General features: G+C 56.9%; 1 protein-coding gene across 5 annotated transcripts; it reads left to right on the forward strand.

The window, feature by feature from the left end:
- Positions 1-1,025: 1,025 nt before the first annotated feature.
- On the forward strand, positions 1,026-18,065 carry fdft1 (farnesyl-diphosphate farnesyltransferase 1). 5 transcript variants are annotated; one of them, XM_033025110.1, is made up of 9 exons: positions 6,306-6,400; positions 6,748-6,765; positions 8,442-8,539; positions 9,082-9,265; positions 10,249-10,377; positions 10,633-10,824; positions 15,276-15,452; positions 16,296-16,448; positions 17,590-18,064. In XM_033025110.1, the coding sequence occupies exons 3-9, from the start codon at positions 8,448-8,450 to the stop codon at positions 17,803-17,805; spliced, it is 1,143 nt and encodes a 380-aa protein (XP_032881001.1). In that variant the 5' UTR covers positions 6,306-6,400; positions 6,748-6,765; positions 8,442-8,447; the 3' UTR covers positions 17,806-18,064. The 5 variants fall into 5 exon arrangements, with proteins under 5 accessions (XP_032880999.1, XP_032881000.1, XP_032881001.1 ...); XM_033025107.1 differs by lacking the exon at positions 6,306-6,400 and adding an exon at positions 7,089-7,389 and having other exon boundaries at positions 6,728-6,897; XM_033025108.1 differs by lacking the exons at positions 6,306-6,400; positions 6,748-6,765 and adding an exon at positions 1,026-1,225 and having other exon boundaries at positions 17,590-18,065.

The following is an 18,065-nucleotide window of genomic DNA, read 5'->3' on the forward strand; positions in this document are numbered from 1 at the left end:
GTTAAATTCGGGGGTGTACGGTAGGGAGGGTGTATATTCGGGGGTGTACGGTAGGGAGGGTGTATATTCGGGGGTGTACGGTAGTGGGAGGGTGTATATTCGGGGGTGTACGGTAGGGGGGGTGTATATTCGGGGGTGTACGGTAGTGGGGAGGGTTATATTCGGGGGTGTACGGTAGGGGGGGTGTATATTCGGGGGTGTACGGTAGTGGGAGGGTGTATATTCGGGGGTGTACGGTAGGGGGGGTGTATATTCGGGGGTGTACGGTAGGGGGGGTGTATATTTGGGAGTGTACAGTAGGGGGGGTGTATATTCGGGGGTGTACGGTACTGGGAGGGTTATATTCGGGGGTGTACGGTACTGGGGAGGGTGTATATTCGGGGGTGTACGGTAGGGGGGGTGTATATTCGGGGGTGTACGGTAGTGGGAGGGTGTATATTCGGGGGTGTACGGTAAAGGGGGTGTATATTCGGGGGTGTACGGTAGGGAGGGTGTATATTCGGGGGTGTACGGTAAAGGGGGTGTATATTCGGGGGTGTACGGTAGGGAGGGTGTATATTCGGGAGTGTACGGTAGGGGGGGTGTATATTCGGGGGTGTACGGTAGGGAGGGTGTATATTCGGGAGTGTACGGTAGGGGGGGTGTATATTCGGGGGTGTACGGTAGGGAGGGTGTATATTCGGGGGTGTACGGTAGTGGGGAGGGTGTATATTCGGGGGTGTACGGTAGTGGGGGGGGTGTATATTCGGGGGTGTACGGTAGTGGGGGGGGTGTATATTCGGGGGTGTACGGTACTGGGAGGGTCCGCCCGCCATTGGGCGCCGCTGTCTGGTCCGAGGCGGGTCACCGCCACTCACAGGCGCGCTGCCGTTGCCTGTTACAGCGGCCCCGCCCCCAACATAGGCCCCGCCCCCTACACGGTCTCCCGGGAACAGAGGGACACAGAGGGATACAGAGAGGGGGACACACACAGGGGGACACGGACACAGGGGGACACAGGGACCGGGGGACACAGGGACCGGGGGACACACAAACAGGGGGGGACACAGGGGCCGGGGGACAAGGACTGGGCGCTGGGCCGGGCCGGCGGGAGGGAGGGAGGGGGCAGCCGCTGACTGCGCCGATGGATCTGCTGCGGTCGCTCGGACACCCGGAGGAGCTGCTCAACCTGATCCGCTACAAGCTGGGCACCGGCACCAGGACCCGAGCCGCAGCCAAACGGCCGGTGAGACAGTGGGGGTGGGTGGGGACAGGTGTGTGGGGACAGGTGTGTGGGGGGAACAAATGTGGGGGGGTCACAGGGACAGGTGTGTGGGGGGAACAAGTGTGGGGGTTCACAGGGACAGGTGTGGGGGGAACAAGTGTGGGGGTTCACAGGGACAGGTGTGGGGGAACAAGTGTGGGGGTTCACAGGGACAGTGTGTGGGGGGGGACAGGTGTGTGGGGACAGGTGTGGGGGTCACAGTGACAGGTGTGGGGGTCACAGGGACAGGTGTGGGGGGGACAGGTGGGGGGGGTCACAGGGACAGGTGTGGGGGTCACAGGGACAGGTGTGGGGGAGTCCCAGGGACAGGTGTGGGGGGGACAGGGACAAGTGTGTGGGGGGGGACAGGTGTGTGGGGACAGGTGTGGGGGTCACAGTGACAGGTGTGGGGGTCACAGGGACAGGTGTGGGGGGGACAGGTGGGGGGGGTCACAGGGACAGGTGTGGGGGTCACAGGGACAGGTGTGTGGGGACAAGTGTGCGGGTCACAGGGACAGGTGTGGGGGTCACAGGGACAGGTGTGGGGGGACAGGTGTGTGGGGACAAGTGTGGGGGTCACAGGGACAGGTGTGGGGGGGACAAGTGTGGGGGTCACAGGGACAGGTGTGGGGGGGACAGGGACAGGTGTGTGGGGATAAGTGTGCGGGTCACAGTGACAAGTGTGGGGGGAACATGTGTGGGGGTCACAGGGACAGGTGTGTGGGGGACAAGTGTGGGGGTCACAGGGACAGGTGTGGGGGGGGCAGGTGGGGGGGTCACAGAGACAAGTGTGGGGGGAGCAAGTGTGGGGGTCACAGGGACAGGTGTGGGGGGACAGGTGTGTGGGGGGGGGTCACAGGGACGGGATGATCAGCCATGATCACAATGAATGGCGGTGCTGGCTTGAGGGGCCGAATGGCCTCCTCCTGCACCTATTTTCTATGTTTCTAGGTGTAAGCGGGTCACAGGGAGAGGTGTGGGGCGGGGGGTGGGGGGGTCACAGGGAGAGGTGTGGGGCGGGGGGGGGGGGTCACAGGGACAGGTGTGAGAAGGAACTGCAGATACTTGTTTAAACCGAAGACAGACACAAAATGCTGGAATAACTCAGCGGGACAGGCAGCATCTCTGGAGAGAATGAATGGGTGACGATTAGACTGGCTGGGGTAAGGGAAACGAGAGATATAGATGGTGATGTGGGGAGATAAAGAACAATGAATGAAAGATATGCAAAAAAGTTACGAGGATAAAGGAAACAGGCCATTGTTAGCTGTTTGTTGGGTGAAAACGAGAAGCTGGTGTGACTTGGGTGGGGGAGGGATAGAGAGAGAGGGAATGCCGGGGCTACCTGAAGTGAGAGAAATCAATATACCATTGGGCTGTAAGCTGCCCGAGTGAAATATGAGATGCTGTTCCTCCAATTTGTGTTTAACCTCACTCTGACAATGGAGGAGATCGATGACAGAAAGGTCAGTGTAGGAATGATAAGGAGAATTAAAGTGTCTAGTAACCAGGAGATCAGGTATGTTCAGGTGGGCTGAGTGAAGTTGTTCCGTGAAACGATCGCCCAGTCTACGTTTGGTCTCGACGTATAAGAGTCCACATCTTGAACAATGGATACTGTAGATGAGGTTGGAGGAGGAGCAGGTGAACCTGTGCCTAACCGAAAGGGACTGTTGGGGTAAAGTGACAGGTGTTGCATCTTCTGCGGTTGCAGGGAAGGTACCTAGAGAGGGGGTGGTTTGGGTGGGAAGGGATGAGTTAACCAGGGAGTTGCGGAGGGAACGGTCTCTGCAGAAGTCGGAAAGGGATGGAGATGGGAAAATGTGGCTTGTGGTGGAATCCCGTTGAGGGTGGCGAAAATGTCAGAGGATTATGTGTTGAAAGGCACACGGTATTGGGGGTTCGGTATTGATGTGGATAGAGAATTGGCTGGCTGGCAGACAGGAAGCAAAGAGTAGGAGTAAATGGGTCCTTTTCACAATGGCAGGCAGTGACTAGTGGGGTACCGCAAGGCTCGGTGCTGGGACCCCAGCTATTTACGATATATATTAATGATTTGGACGAGTGATTTGAATGCAACATCTCCAAGTTTGCGGATGACACGAAGCTGGGGGGCAGTGTTAGCTGTGAGGAGGATGCTAGGAGGCTGCAAGGTGACTTGGATAGGCTGGGTGAGTGGGCAAATGCATGGCAGATGCAGTATAATGTGGATAAATGTGAGGTTATCCACTTTGGTGGCAAAAACAGGAAAGTAGACTTATCTGAATGGTGGCTGATTAGGAAAAGGGGAGATGCAACGAGACCTGGGTGTCATGGTACACCAGTCATTAAAAGTAGGCATGCAGGTGCAGCAGGCAGTGAAGAAAGCGAATGGTATGTTAGCATTCATAGCAAAAGGATTTAAGTATAGGAGCAGGGAGGTTCTACTGCAGTTGTACAGGGTCTTGGTGAGACCACACCTGGAGTATTGCGTACAGTTTTGGTCTCCTAATCTGAGGAAAGACATTCTTGCCATAGAGGGAGTACAGAGAAGGTTCACCAGACTGATTCCTGGGATGTCAGGACTTTCATAAGAAGAAAGACTGGATAGACTCGGTTTGTACTCGCTAGAATTTAGAAGATTGAGGGGGGATCTTATAGAAACTTACAAAATTCTTAAGGGGTTGGACAGGCCAGATGCAGGAAGATTGTTCCCGATGTTGGGGAAGTCCAGAACAAGGGGTCACAGTTTAAGGATAAGGGGGAAATCTTTTAGGACCGAGATGAGGAAAACATTTTTCACACAGAGAGTGGTGAATCTGTGGAATTCTCTGCCACAGAAGATAGTTGAGGCCAGTTCATTGGCTATATTTAAGAGGGAGTTAGATGTGGCCCTTGTGGCGAAAGGGATCAGGGGGTATGGAGAGAAGGCAGGTACAGGATACTGAGTTGGATGATCAGCCATGATCATATTGAATGGCTGTGCAGGCTCGAAGGGCCGAATGGCCTACTCCTGCACCTATTTTCTATGTTTCTATGTATGTGACGGCTGATGGGGTGAAAGCGACGAGGGGGAGCAAGGGCGGAGCTGCGGGGTACCGAGGAGACACTAGTGAGGGCCTCACCTATGATGGGAGAGGGGAACCCCCCTTCCCAAAAGAATGAGGACATCTCGGATGTCCTGGTATGGAACACATCATCCTGGGTGCAGATGCGGCGTAGATGGAGTGTAGGGGATAGAGTCTTTGCAGGAAGCAGGATGGGAAGATGTGTAGTCGAGATAGTTGTGGGTTTGTAATAGACATCAGTCAATAGTCTATTTCCTGTAGAGAAGGGATGGGTGACGTTTCGGGTTGAGACCCTTCTTCAGACTGAAGAAGGGTCTCGACGCGAAACATCATCCATTCCTTCTCTTCAGAGATGGTGCCTGTCCCGCTGAGTTACTCCAGCATTTTGTGTCTATCTTCCATTTAAACCAGCATCTGCAGTTCTTCCCGACACGTCTATTTCTTGTGATGGAAACTGAGATCAAGAAGGGGAGGGAAGTGTCGGAGATGGCCCAAGTAAATTTGAGTGCAGGATGAAAATTGGTGGTGAAGTTGATGAAGTCCATGAGTTCTGTATGGGTGCAGTAATCAACAAATTCGATAACAGAGATAGAGCTCGGGGAGAGGGCCAGTGTATGCCTGCAACAACGGTTGTTCAGCATGCCCCTCAAAGCGGCAGGCGTAGCTGGAGCCCTTGCGGTAGCCCATAGCTAAGTCATGGACTTGGAGGAAGTGGGAGGAGTCAAGTGAGAAGTTGTTGAGGATAAGGACCAGCTCTGCCAGGCGGAGTAGAGTGTTAGTAGAGGGAATTTGGATGGTTCTGCGGTCGAGGAAGAAACGGAGGGCTTTGAGGCCTTCCTGGTGGGGGATGGAGGTGTAGAGTGACTGAGAATTTTGTAAGTTCTATAAGATCCCCCCTCAATCTTCTAAATTCCTGCGAGTACAAGCCGAGTCTATCCAGTCTTTCTTCATATGAAAGTCCCGCCATCCCACGAATCAGTCTGGTGAACCTTCTCTGTACTCCCTCTATGGCAATAATGTCTTTCCTCAGATTAGGAGACCAAAACTGTACACAATACTCCAGGTGTGGTCTCACCAAGGCCCTGTACAACTGCAGTAGAACCTCCCTGCTCCTATACTCAAATCCTTTTGCTTGATGCTGGTTTACGCCGTAGACAGACACAATGCTGGAGTAACTCAGCGGGACAGGCAGCATCTCTGGAGAGAAGGAATGGGTGATGTTACAGGTTGAAACCTATTTCCGACTGAGTCAAAGGAAAGGGGGACTAGAGGGCGGGTAGGGTGTGAAAACGACAAATCAAAGCAGAAGCTTCTAAGGAAATGTAGAATGGTTCATTGTTAGCTGACACCGAGTATCATTTAATCAGGACACTGAAACTAGTTGTAGAACTAGGCTGGGGAGGAACTGAGAGAGAGAGAGGGGAAGTAAGGATTACTTGAAATGAGGGAGATTAGTATTCAGACCGCTTGGTAAATAAACTGCCCAAGCGAAATATAAGTTTACACTTGATTAAGAAGGAACTGCAGATGCTGGAAAATCGGAGGCAGACAAAAATGCTGGAGAAACTCAGCGGGTGAGGCAGCATCTATGGAGCGAAGGAAATAGGCAACGTTTCGGGTCGAAACCCTTCTTCAGACTGATGGGGGGGGGGGGGGGGGGGGGGGGACAGGGGGGGGCGGTTCCCAGTGTGAAGAAGGGTCACCCATTGTTTCTGTGCAGAGATGCTACCTGCCTGCGTGCCTGTCCCGCTGAGTTTTTTTATACTCCAGTATTTAGTGGGTGTCTTCCTCAGAGAGGTTGGCCGTGCTCTTTGACACGTTTGCGATTGGCTTGCAGGATGCACATTGAGCCTATAGTTGGCTGGTGTGATGCACTGCAAGCTCAGTGATTGGCCTGGCTGCTGCATTGCCAGCCGTGTGAGTGAGTGTGTGTGTGTGTGGCCAGGCCTGGGCTGACTTGTTGCTGTGTGTGTGGAGGGAGTGACCGACCTCTGCACAAAGTTGTACACAGACTGGGCCCAGCCCGGAGCAGTGGGGCCTGTGTGCCCAGCACCAGCACAGGCTGGGAGCGGGAGTGGGAGTTGAGAGCAGAGAGTGGGAGCTGAGAGCAGAGAGTGGGAGCTGGGAGTGAGAGCTGAGAGCAGAGAGTGGGAGCTGGGAGTGGGAGTGGGAGCTGGGAGCAGAGAGTGGGAGCTGAGAGTGGGAGCTGGGAGTGGGAGCTGGGAGTGGGAGTGGGAGCTGGGAGTGAGAGCTGAGAGCAGAGAGTGGGAGCTGGGAGTGGGAGTGGGAGCTGGGAGCAGAGAGTGGGAGCTGAGAGTGGGAGCTGGGAGTGGGAGCTGGGAGTGGGAGTGGGAGCTGGGAGCAGAGAGTGGGAGCTGAGAGTGGGAGCTGGGAGTGGGAGCTGGGAGTGGGAGTGGGAGCTGGGAGCAGAGAGTGGGAGCTGAGAGTGGGAGCTGGGAGTGGGAGCTGCAGAATGAGCATCAGGAGCACAAGCTGGGAGTGTGGGCAGTAGGAGAGGGGCCGGGGAGCAGGGTCAGTGTGAGCCATTGTGTGCAGGGCCAGTGTGAGTGGGGCCACTGTGAGCCAGTGTGAGCGGGGCCAGTGTGAGTGGGGCCACTGTGAGCCAGTGTGAGTGTGAGCGGGGCCAGTGTGAGCGGGGCCACTGAGCCAGTGTGAGTGGGGCCAGTGTGAGCGGGGCCAGTGCGTGGGGCCAGTGTGAGCCAGTGTGAGCGGGGCCAGTGCGCGGGGCCAGTGTGAGCCAGTGTGAGCGGGGCCAGTGCGCGGGGCCAGTGCGTGGGGCCAGTGTGAGCGGGGCCAGTGAGCGGGGCCAGCATGTACTGTGCAGGCCTGCTGCGTGCCTGGCCCCTGGCACTGCGTACACTACAGTGTGACTCTCGACACGGGGCCCTGCCCCAGCCCTGGCTCCTGCTCAGGCCCTGCCAGTGGCTGGTACGGTGCCCCTTGCCCTGTGCACCCTGCCTGTCGTGCTGGGCAGGCCGACTAGCCAGCGGGCAAACCCACCACCTGGTCCTGCTGGATGTTGAGCTGACCGCCTCGCCCCGAAAATCATTCCTCACCGCCACCTCACTCTCCTCTGCGGTAGGACTGGGGGTCCCGCACTCTGCCGGGGGTGGGGGAGGGGGAGGCTGTAGGCTGGGGAGAGGGGGGTCCCACACTCGGGGTGGGAGCCAGGGGCAGGCACACCGGGGGTGGGTTGGGCAGGGGGCAACAATAGCCCGGGGGGGGGGGGGGGAGAGCTCTCAGAGCAGGGAGTGTGTCCCTGATGCTGGGGGTGTGGGGGCAACTGGGTCTGTACTGGGGGTGTGATGAGTCTCTGCCTCTCTCGGACATGAGGGTCAGGGTGGAGGGTGGGCTGTGATCAGCTGTTCCAGTGTGGGGGGGGGGGGGGGGGGGATCAGGCATTCTCTTGTGGCGTTGGAGAGGAAACTTTTCTCTGTGTGGGGGCTTGTTCCCAGTGGTACTTGTGTTGTTCAGGCAGGCTCAGCAAGCAACAATGTTCGGGGGTGGTGGGGGGGGGGGGGGGGGTGGTGTGTGGGCAGGTGGGGCTGGTATGTACGGGGGGGGGCTGGTAGGTGGCCATGGACAAGTTCCACGGGCCGCATGTGGAGTATTGCGTGCAGTTCTGGTCACCCCATTACTGGAAGGATGTGGGGGCTTTGGAGAGGGTGCAGAGGAGGGTTAGCAGGGTGGTGCCTGGACTAGAGGGCGTTGGTTACAGGGAGAGGATGGACAGAGGCCGAGGAGAGACCTGATGGAATGATATACAATGATGAGAGGCAGGGACGGGGTAGACAGTCAGAACCTTTCTTCCATCAGGTGGACACACGTTTAATGTTAGTAATTCACCTTGATGGACCATGAAAAGGTTGAAAGAAAGAGAGGTCCAGTTGGCATTGCTGTTCTGATCAGTCCCCAGTGGATTTTACACCTACCGTGGGAGGGGGGAGTAGGTGGGAGACACTGGGTGGGGGTCAATGAGTGGGTGCTCAGATTGGGGTGGGAATGGGGGTGAGGAGCACAGGGTAAGAGGGTGGGGACAGAGGGGGGAGGGGGTGAGGATGGGGGACAGGTGGGTGGGGTCGGGGGTGAGGGGACACACTGACGTGTGTGTGTGTGTGTGTGTGATCCAGGATGCGATGAGTGAGACTCTGCGGACCTGCTATGTGTATCTGAACCAGACCAGCCGCAGCTTTGCCGCCGTCATTCAGGCTCTGGATGGAGACCTACGGTGAGGGGGGGACAGGAGGGTGGGGGCAGGCAGTGGTTGGGTGTGGGGACGGGTGTGTGTGGGTGTGTGTGTGTGTGTGGGAGTGTTGTGTGTGGGCGTTGGCTGGGAGCGTGCGTGTTGGGTGGGCGCGTGCGTGTTGGGTGGGCGCGTGCGTGTTGGGTGGGCGCGCGCTCACGTGCGCATGTGTTGGGTGCGCGTGTGGTGGGTGCGCGCGTGTTGGGGGGCGTGAGTAGCATGTGTGTGTCTGGGATGTGTGTGTTGGGGATGTGCGTGGGGTGTGTTTGTGGGGGATGTGCGTGGAGTGTGTGTGGGGGGGAGATGTACGTTGTGGGGTGGGGGCAATGTGTTTGTGTGTGTGTGGGGTGTGTGTGTGTGGGGAGTATGTGTGTGTGGGGAGTATGTGTGTGTGGGGAGTATGTGTGTGTGGGGAGTATGTGTGTGTGGGGAGTATGTGTGTGCGTGGGGGGGAGTTGTGGGGGTGTGTGTGTATTGATGTGTGTGGGGTGTCAGTGTGTGACAGTATGTGACCCTCTCCCCCACAGGCAGGCAGTGTGCATCTTCTACCTGGTGCTGCGTGCTCTGGACACGGTGGAGGATGACATGAGCATCCCGCTGGAGGTGAAGGTGCCCATGCTGCACAACTTCCACACCTACCTCTACCTGCCTGGCTGGAGCTACAGCCAGAGCAAACAGCGAGACGCTCAGGTGCTGCACGACTTCCCCTCGGTATGTCACCCTCACCCTAACGCATGCACACACGCACCGCACACACACGCACACGCACCGCACACACCCCACACGCACACACCCCACACACACGCACACACCCCACACGCACCGCACACACACGCACACGCCCCACACGCACACACCCCACACAGACGCACACACCCCACACGCACCGCACACACACGCACACGCCCCACACGCACACACCCCACACACACGCACACGCACCGCACACACCCCACACGCACACACCCCACGCACCGCACACACACGCACACACCCCACACACACGCACACACCCCACACACACGCACACACCCCACACGCACACACCCCACACGCACACGCCCCCACACGCACACGCCCCACCACGCAACGCCACGCACCCACCCCACACGCACACACACGCCCCACACGCACACACCCCACACACCCCACACACACGCACACACACGCACACACCCCACACGCACACATCCCCACATGCCAAGCACACACCCCACGCACACACCCCACACACGCCACGCACCGCACACACACGCACACACCCCACACGCACACACCCACACGCCACACACACGCCCCACACGCACACACCCCCACACGCACCACGCCCCACACGCACACGCACACACCACGCACCCATCCCACGCACACACCCCACACGCACTACGCACACATCACAGGCATGCGCACGCACACACACACACCAAGCGCGCACACACACAGACCAAGCGCGCACACACACACACACACAACGCGCACACACACACACAACGTGCACACACACACACAACGTGCACACACCCACACCACACACACACAACGCGCACACACCCACACCACACACCACACCCGCACATGTACACCAGCCACACACACCACACGCACATACACCTGAATCACGACCCCGCCCACCCACACCGCAACCCACCACACACACACACACACACACTGACTCTCTCTCCCTCCTGCCCCAGATCTCCCTAGAGTTCCGCTCGCTGGCCAAGGTGTACCAGGATGTCATCGCCAACATTTGCCACAAGATGGGATTGGGAATGGCAGAGTTCCTGGAGAAGAGAGTGCAGTCCATCAAGGAGTGGGACATGGTAGGGATGGACGGGGGGCTGGAAGTGGGGGGGTGGAGGGGTGGACAGGAGGAGAGGGGTGGGTATTTTTAATGGGGTGAGGGTGGGGATGGGCTGGGGTTTGGTGTCACCCCTTGGTGTCTCTGCCACCCTGCCCCTGTGTGTTCCAGTACTGCCACTATGTAGCGGGGCTGGGGGCAGGGTGAGGGTGGGGTGGGCTGGGTTGCTATCACCCCCCCGTGTGTCTCTCTGCCACCCTGCCCCTGTGTGTTCCAGTACTGCCACTATGTAGCGGGGTTGGTGGGCATCGGCCTGTCGCGGCTGTTTGCAGCATCGGAGGTGGAGGAGCCGGTTGTCGGGGAGGACACGGAGCTGGCAAACTCCATGGGGCTCTTCCTGCAGAAAACCAACATCATCCGCGACTACCTGGAGGACCAGCAGGAGGGCCGCGAGTTCTGGCCGCACGAGGTATGTGTGTGAGTGTGTGGGCGTGTGCGCGTGGGTGTGGGCATGTGTGTGGGGAGGTAAGTAGGAAGGAACTGCAGAAGATGGACACAAAATGCTGGAGTAACTCAGAGGGACAAGCAGCATCTCTGGAGAGAATGAATGGGTGACATTTCGGGTCGACACCTTTCTTCAGACCGAGAGTCAGGGGAGAGGGGGATACAGAGATAAGGAGGTGTAGGGTGTGAAAACGAGACAAAGGGATTGGAGATCCCAGGACTAGAAGGCGTGAGCTATAGGGAGAGGTTGAGTCGGCTGGGACTCTATTCCTTGGCGCGCAGGAGGATGAGGGAAGATCATATAGAGGTATATAAAATCATGAGAGGAATAGATCGGGTAGATGCACAGAGTCTCTTGCCCAGATTAGGGGAATCGAGGACCAGAGGACACAAGTTTAAAGTGAAGGGGAAAAGATTTAATAGGAATCTGAGGGGTAACTTTTTCACACAAAGGGTGGTGGATGTATGGAACGAGCTGCCGGAGGAGGTAGTTGAGGCTGGGACTATCCCAACATAAGAAGCAGTTAGACAGGTACATGGATAGGACGGGTTTGGAGGAATTCCTCCAATTTGCGCTGGGCCTCACTCTGACAATGGAGGAGGCCCAGGACAGAAAGGTCAGATTGGGAATGGGAGGGAGAGTTAAAGTGTTTGGCCACCGGGAGATCAGGTAGGTCCAGGCGGATACAGTAGATGAGGTTGGAGGAGGTGCAAGTGAACCTGTCGGGGTCCTTAGACGGGGGGGAGGTATAGCATCAGGTGTTACATCTCCTGGGGAAAGTACCTGGGGAGGGGTTGGGTTGGGTGGGAAGGGGTGAGTTAATTGGGGAGTTACGGATGGAACGGTCTCTGCGGAAAGCAGAAAGGGGAGGCGATGGGAAAGTTAATCTGCAAGTTGAATCGGTAGTGAAGAAAACAAACTCAATGCTAGCATTTATGTCAAGAGGGCTTGTATACAAAAACAGGGATGTAATGGTGAGGGCCTATCAGGTGCTGGTCAGGACGCATTTGGAATATTGTGAGCAATTTTGGGCACCATATCTGAGGAAGGATGTGCTGGATCTGGAGAGGGTCCAGAGGAGGTTTACAAGAATGATCCCAGGAATGAGTGGGTGAACATATGATGAGCGTTTGTCGGCACTGGGCCTGTACTCGCTGGAGTTTAGAAGAATGAGGGGAGACCTCATTGAAACTTACCGAACAGTGAAAGGTGGAGTGGATGTGGAGAGGATGTTTCCACTAGTGGGAGAGTCTAGGACTAGAGGTTATAGACACAGAATGAAAGGACATTATTTTAGGAAGGAGATGGGGAGAGATGAGGAATCTGTGGAATTCTTTGCCACAGAAGGCTGTGGAGACCAAGTCAGTGGATATTCTTGATTAGTACGGGTGTCAGGGGTCATGGGGAGAAGGCAGGAGAATGGGGTTAGGAGAGATAGATCAGCCATGATTGAATGGACGATGGGCTGAATGGCCTAATTCTGCTCCTATCACTTATGATCCAATGATGTGAGTAGTGGTGGGATCCCGTTGGAGGTGGTGAAAGTGTGGTGTATGTGACGGCTGGAGGGGGTGAAAGGTGCGGAGGAGGGGGGCTGTGTCCCTGTTGTGACGGGGCGGGGGGGAGAGGGGGAGGGGGAGCAAGAGTGGAGCACGGTAAACTGTACACGGTGATGATAGCTACAACAATGAACACCACAACAAGTGCCAAGCAGTGGAATAGTGCCAGGCCTGATCACCCTGACCCCCGCCCACCCACCCGCCCGCCCACCACTGAGAATTCCAAGCTCCACCACATCTCATTGTCACACATGCCCCCCCCCCCCCCCCTACCCCCACCCCGCACATACACCCTCCCGCCTCTCAGTCCCATGGCATACTGCATGCAATGTCATCACTTCATGCCAGTCTACACTCTGGGTAAAGTCCAACCCCACTGATGGCCCAACCCCTCCCCTCCCCTCCCCTTCACCTCCCCTCCCTTCACCTCCCCTTCACCTCCCCTCCCCTTCACCTCCCCTCCCCTTCACCTCCCCTCCCCTTCACCTCCCCTCCCCTTCACCTCCCCTCCCTTCACCTCCCTGCCCCTCCCCTCCTATCCCTGCCCTTCACCTCCCCTCCCCTTCACCTCCCCTCCCCTTCACCTCCCCTCCCCTTCACCTCCCCTCCCTTCACCTCCCTGCCCCTCCCCTCCTATCCCTGCCCTTCACCGCCCCTCCCCTCGTCTACCACGAGCGGATGCCTCTCAGTATACCCACTGTGGCATTGCCGCAATGTAGGAAGGAACTGCAGATGCTGGTTTACCCCGAAGTAGGTCACAAAGTGCTGGAGTAACTTAGCGGGTCAGGCAAGAAGGTTCTCCAGCTGAAACGTCACCCATTCCTTCTCTCCAGAGATGCTGCCTGCCTGTCCCGCTGAGTTACTCCAGCGTTTTGTAGCTGATTGTTTACTTATCTCTAAGCAATTGGAACCTGCCCTTTGGCCCCACACGTCCCTGCTAAATAGTAGTTCAACACTGCTCTCTGGTTGTGCTAGGATGATTCTGTTGCATGATAACAGCTGGGAAGAAAGCTCAATCTCACCCATCCTGTAGTGGGGGACGAGGGCTACACATCTTGCTTCAAGTGTGGTCTCACCAACGTCTAGTACAGATGTGGTATCACATCCCAATTACTGCAGTCAATATACTGATCAATGAAGGCAAGCGTGTCAAACGCCTTCCTTACTCCCTCTCTACCTCGATTTGGTTAATTTAGAGATACAGTGAGGAAACAGGCCCTTCGGCCCACCGAGTCCGGGCCGACCACTGATCCCCGCACTATGACACTACCCTACACACACGAGGGACAATTTTACACATACACCAAGCCAATTAACCTACAAACCTGTCCGTCTTTGGAATGTGGACGAAAACCGGAGCATCCGGAGAAAACCCACGCAGTCACAGGGAGAAGGTACAAACTCCGTACAGACAGCACCCGTAGTCGGGATGGAACCCGAGTCTCCGGCGCTGTGATGCAGCAACTCTACCGCTGCGCCACCGTTACTGCCCTGCATCGCCACCTTCAGGGAAGTCCATATCTGTTCTTCAACAGTCTCCAGTGCCTAGCCATTTGCTTGCCCACACCTCACCACGCCAGGGTTCGATTCTGTCTGCCATTCCCTGTGCCGCTCACTGGAAGATCCACTTCCGGCCGTTTGGGGAGTGACTGAAACATCGGGCGGCCACGGTGTCGCAGCGGTAGAGTTGCTGCCTCACAGCGCCGGAGAACTGGGTTCGATCCCGACTACGGGTGCTGTCTGTACGGAGTTTGCACGTTCTCCCCATGACCTGGGTTTTCTACGAGATCTTCGTTTTCCTCCCACACTCCAAAGACGTACAGGTTTGAAGGTTAATTGGTTTCGGAAAAAAAGTTTATAAATTGTCCCTAGTGTGTAGGAAACATAGAAAAATAGGTGCATGAGTAGGCCGTTCAGCCCTTCCAGCCAGCACTGCCATTCAATATGATCATGGCTGATCATCTAAAACCAGTACCCCGTTCCTGTTGTTTCCCCATATCGTTTGATTCCTTTAGCCCTAAGAGCTAAATCTAACACTCTCTTGAAAACATAGTGAATTGGCCTCCACTACCTTCTGTGGCAGAGAATTCCACTCTGTGGCAGAGAAGTCAGGATAGTGTTAGTGTGCGGGGATCGCTGGTCGGCATGGATCCGGTGGGCCAAAGGGCCTATTTCAGTGCTGTATCTCTAAACTAAACTAATCTAAACTAAATATAGACACTAAAAGCTGGAGTAACACAGCAGGTCAGACAGCATCTGTGGAGAGAAGGAGTAGGTGATGTTTCTAGTTGAGACTCTCTAGAATTTAGGAGATTGAGAGGGGATCTTATAGAAACTTACAAAATTCTTAAGGGGTTGGACAGGCTAGATGCAGGAAGATTGCTCCCGATGTTGGGGAAGTCCAGGACAAGGGGTCACAGCTTAAGGATAAGGGGGAAATCCTTTAAAACCGAGATGAGAAGAACTTTTTTCACACAGAGAGTGGTGAATCTCTGGAACTCCCTGCCACAGAGGGTAGTCGAGGCCAGTTCATTGGCTATATTTAAGAGGGAGTTAGATGTGGCCCTTGTGGCTAAGGGGATCAGAGGGTATGGAGAGAAGGCAGGTACGGGATACTGAGTTGGATGATCAGCCATGATCATATTGAATGGCGGTGCAGGCTCGAAGGGCCGAATGGCCTACTCCTGCACCTAATTTCTATGTTTCTATGTTTCTATGACCCTTGTTCAGACACAAACTAAGCTTAGTGCTGGCTGTGTCTGTTCTGGTAGGCATGGCCAGTGATTGAACCAGGCAGGCGTGGCGTGTACGTCTGCCCGTGTGCAGGGCTGTGTTCAGTAGCTGTGTGTGTTGCAGGTGTGGAGCAAGTACGTGGACAAGCTGTCAGACTTCAGCAGGCCGGCAAACCTGCAGGCAGCGCTGCAATGCCTCAACGAGCTGGTGACCAACGCACTACAGCATGTCCCCGACGTCATCACATACCTGTCCCGTCTCCACAACCAGAGCGTCTTCAACTTCTGCGCCATCCCACAGGTGAGGGGGCCGGGAGGTCTGTGTCTGTCCCCTCCTGTCACCCCCACCGCTCCTCATCCCCCCCACACCGCCCCCAACCGCCCCTAACCGCCCCTCATCCCCCCGCCTCCCTGCCACTCCATCCCCTCCCTGTTCCTCCATCCCATCATCGCCCCTCACGTCACCCCTGCCCCTCTCACCTTCCCTGCCCCTCTCACCTTCCCTGCCCCTCTCACCTTCCCTGCCCCTCTCACCTTCCCTGCCCCTCTCACCTTCCCTGCCCCTCTCACCTTCCCTGCCCCTCTCACCTTCCCTGCCCCTCTCACCTTCCTGCCCCTCTCACCTTCCCTGCCCCTCTCACCTTCCCTGCCCCTCTCACCTTCCCTGCCCCTCTCACCTTCCCTGCCCCTCTCACCTTCCCTGCCCCTCTCACCTTCCCTGCCCCTCTCACCTTCCCTGCCCCTCTCACCTTCCCTGCCCCTCTCACCTTCCCTGCCCCCTCACCTGCCCTGCCCCCTCACCTGCCCTGCCCCCTCACCTGCCCTGCCCCCTCACCTGCCCTGCCCCCTCACCTGCCCTGCCCCTCTCACCTGCCCTGCCCCTCTCACCTGCCCTGCCCCTCTCACCTGCCCTGCCCCTCTCACCCTGCCCTGCCCCTCTCACCTGCCCTGCCCCTCTCACCTGCCCTGCCCCTCTCACCTGCCCTGCCCCCCTCACCTGCCCTGCCCCCCTCACCTTCCCTGCCCCCTCACCTGCCCTGCCCCCTCACCTGCCCTGCCCCCTCACCTGCCCTGCCCCCTCACCTGCCCTGCCCCCCTCACCTGCCCTGCCCCCCTCTCACGTCCCCTCTGCCCTTGCCCCCAGGTGATGGCCATTGCCACCTTGGCCGCCTGCTACAACAACCCACAGGTGTTCCGCGGGGTGGTGAAGATCCGTAAGGGCCAGGCAGTGACCCTGATGCTGGAGGCGACCAACATGGAGGCGGTGAAAGGAATGTTCCGGCAGTACTCTGGAGTGGTGAGCAATCTCACATACACTGTCCCCGCTGACTGGAGGTGTACCAATCCCTGCCGCACCACACAGGCCATTCGGCCCCCCCTCTCCATGCTGGCCTAGTCCCAGCAGCCCACATCTGATCCATATCCCTCTCCACCCTTGTCCTTGTATCTGTCCACATTGGAGGAACAGCATCTCATGTTTTGCTTGGACAACTTACAACCCAGCGGTATGAACGATGATTTCTCTAATTACAAGTAACCCCTGCATTCTCTCTCTCCTACCTCCCCTAGTCTAGTCATCCTACTAGTTCCACTGTTCACATCCTTGTACCCCTCTCGATATCACCTCTTCCCCAGCCCACAATGGGCCATTATGGACTCCACCCTTCCTTGGCCATCTGTTGCCAGCCTTGCATTGTTCTGGCCTTTTCCTACCTCCGGTTCCCTCCTCTCTACTCTAGTCTGAAGAAGGGTCCCGACCCAAAACGTCACCCATCCTTCTCTCCAGCGATGCTGCCTGACCCGCTGAGTTACTCCAGCACTTTGTGTCTATCTTCGGTGCAAACCAGCATCTGCAGTTCCTTCCTGTCCACATATCTGTCCAAACGTCTTTTTAAAGTCATAATCTGCTTCTGTTGCTCCCTCTGGCTGCTCGTTCCACATATGGAATACTCTCCGAGTGAAATATTTGCTGCTTGGGTCCCTCTCAAATGTCCCCCCTCACCTACAGCCTGGCCCTGCGACCCCACTCGCTTTAGCCTTGAGAGATGACTTCAACGTTTAGGGATGACGTTAGCCTTCAGAGATGACTTTAGATTTGAGAAGGTAGACAAAAGTGCTGGAGAAACTCAGCGGGTGCGGCAGCTTCTATGGAGCGAAGAAAATAGGCAACGTTTCGGGCCGAAACCCCTTCTTCAGACTGATGTAGGGTTGGGAGGTGGGGGGGGGGGATGAAGATAGGACGAGGAGGAGCCAGAGGGCTGAGGGAGAGCTGAGAAGGGGAGGAGACAGCAAGGGCTACCGGAAATTGGAGACGTCAATGTTCATGCCGCTGGGGTATAGACTGCCCAAGATGACTTTAGCCTTTAGGGATGAGGTTAGCCTTTATCCTGCCTGTATGTACTAGATGATTCCTGATGTCCTTGCTCCCTGTGTTGTAGATCCGACAGAAGGTTCCCAGTGCGGGGATGTCAGGGGTGGGGACGAGACAGATCGTGCAGAAGGTGGAGGCACTGAGCCAGAGTGAGACAGAGCTGGTGTCCCATGGCCACCTGTCACCCATCTACCTGTCCTTGGCCATGTTCCTGGTGGCGGTCAGCTGGCAGTACTGGCAGACGCTGACCCACAGCTCGGAGGAGTACCGGCCCAGCCAGTGAGTGTCCTGGCCCGCCGCTGCTGGAGACTGGGCACCAGGGGGCGCCAGGGACACAGCCGGCATCTGCTATCCCAGCAGGGAATGGACCATGGTCACTGTGTGTACAGGGAGCTTGGTGCCTTGTCTCCAACATCACCCCTGCCTGGGGCAACAACGGGCACGCACGCACGCACACACACTCACACGCACACACTCACACATATGTACGCACGCACGCACACACACGCACACACACTCGCACACACGCACTCACACATATGT

This window comes from Amblyraja radiata, chromosome 8, assembly GCF_010909765.2.
Source record: "Amblyraja radiata isolate CabotCenter1 chromosome 8, sAmbRad1.1.pri, whole genome shotgun sequence".
Taxonomy (NCBI): domain Eukaryota; kingdom Metazoa; phylum Chordata; class Chondrichthyes; order Rajiformes; family Rajidae; genus Amblyraja; species Amblyraja radiata.

Coding starts and splice junctions, on each gene's coding strand:
- fdft1 (XM_033025107.1), top strand. CDS start 7,123: ATGTACTGTGCAGGCCTGCTGCGTGCCTGGCCCCTGGCACTGCGTACA. Junction 7,390..8,441: donor CCACCTCACTCTCCTCTGCG/GTAGGACTGGGG, acceptor TGTGTGATCCAG/GATGCGATGAGTGAGACTCT. Junction 15,453..16,295: donor ACTTCTGCGCCATCCCACAG/GTGAGGGGGCCG, acceptor CCTTGCCCCCAG/GTGATGGCCATTGCCACCTT.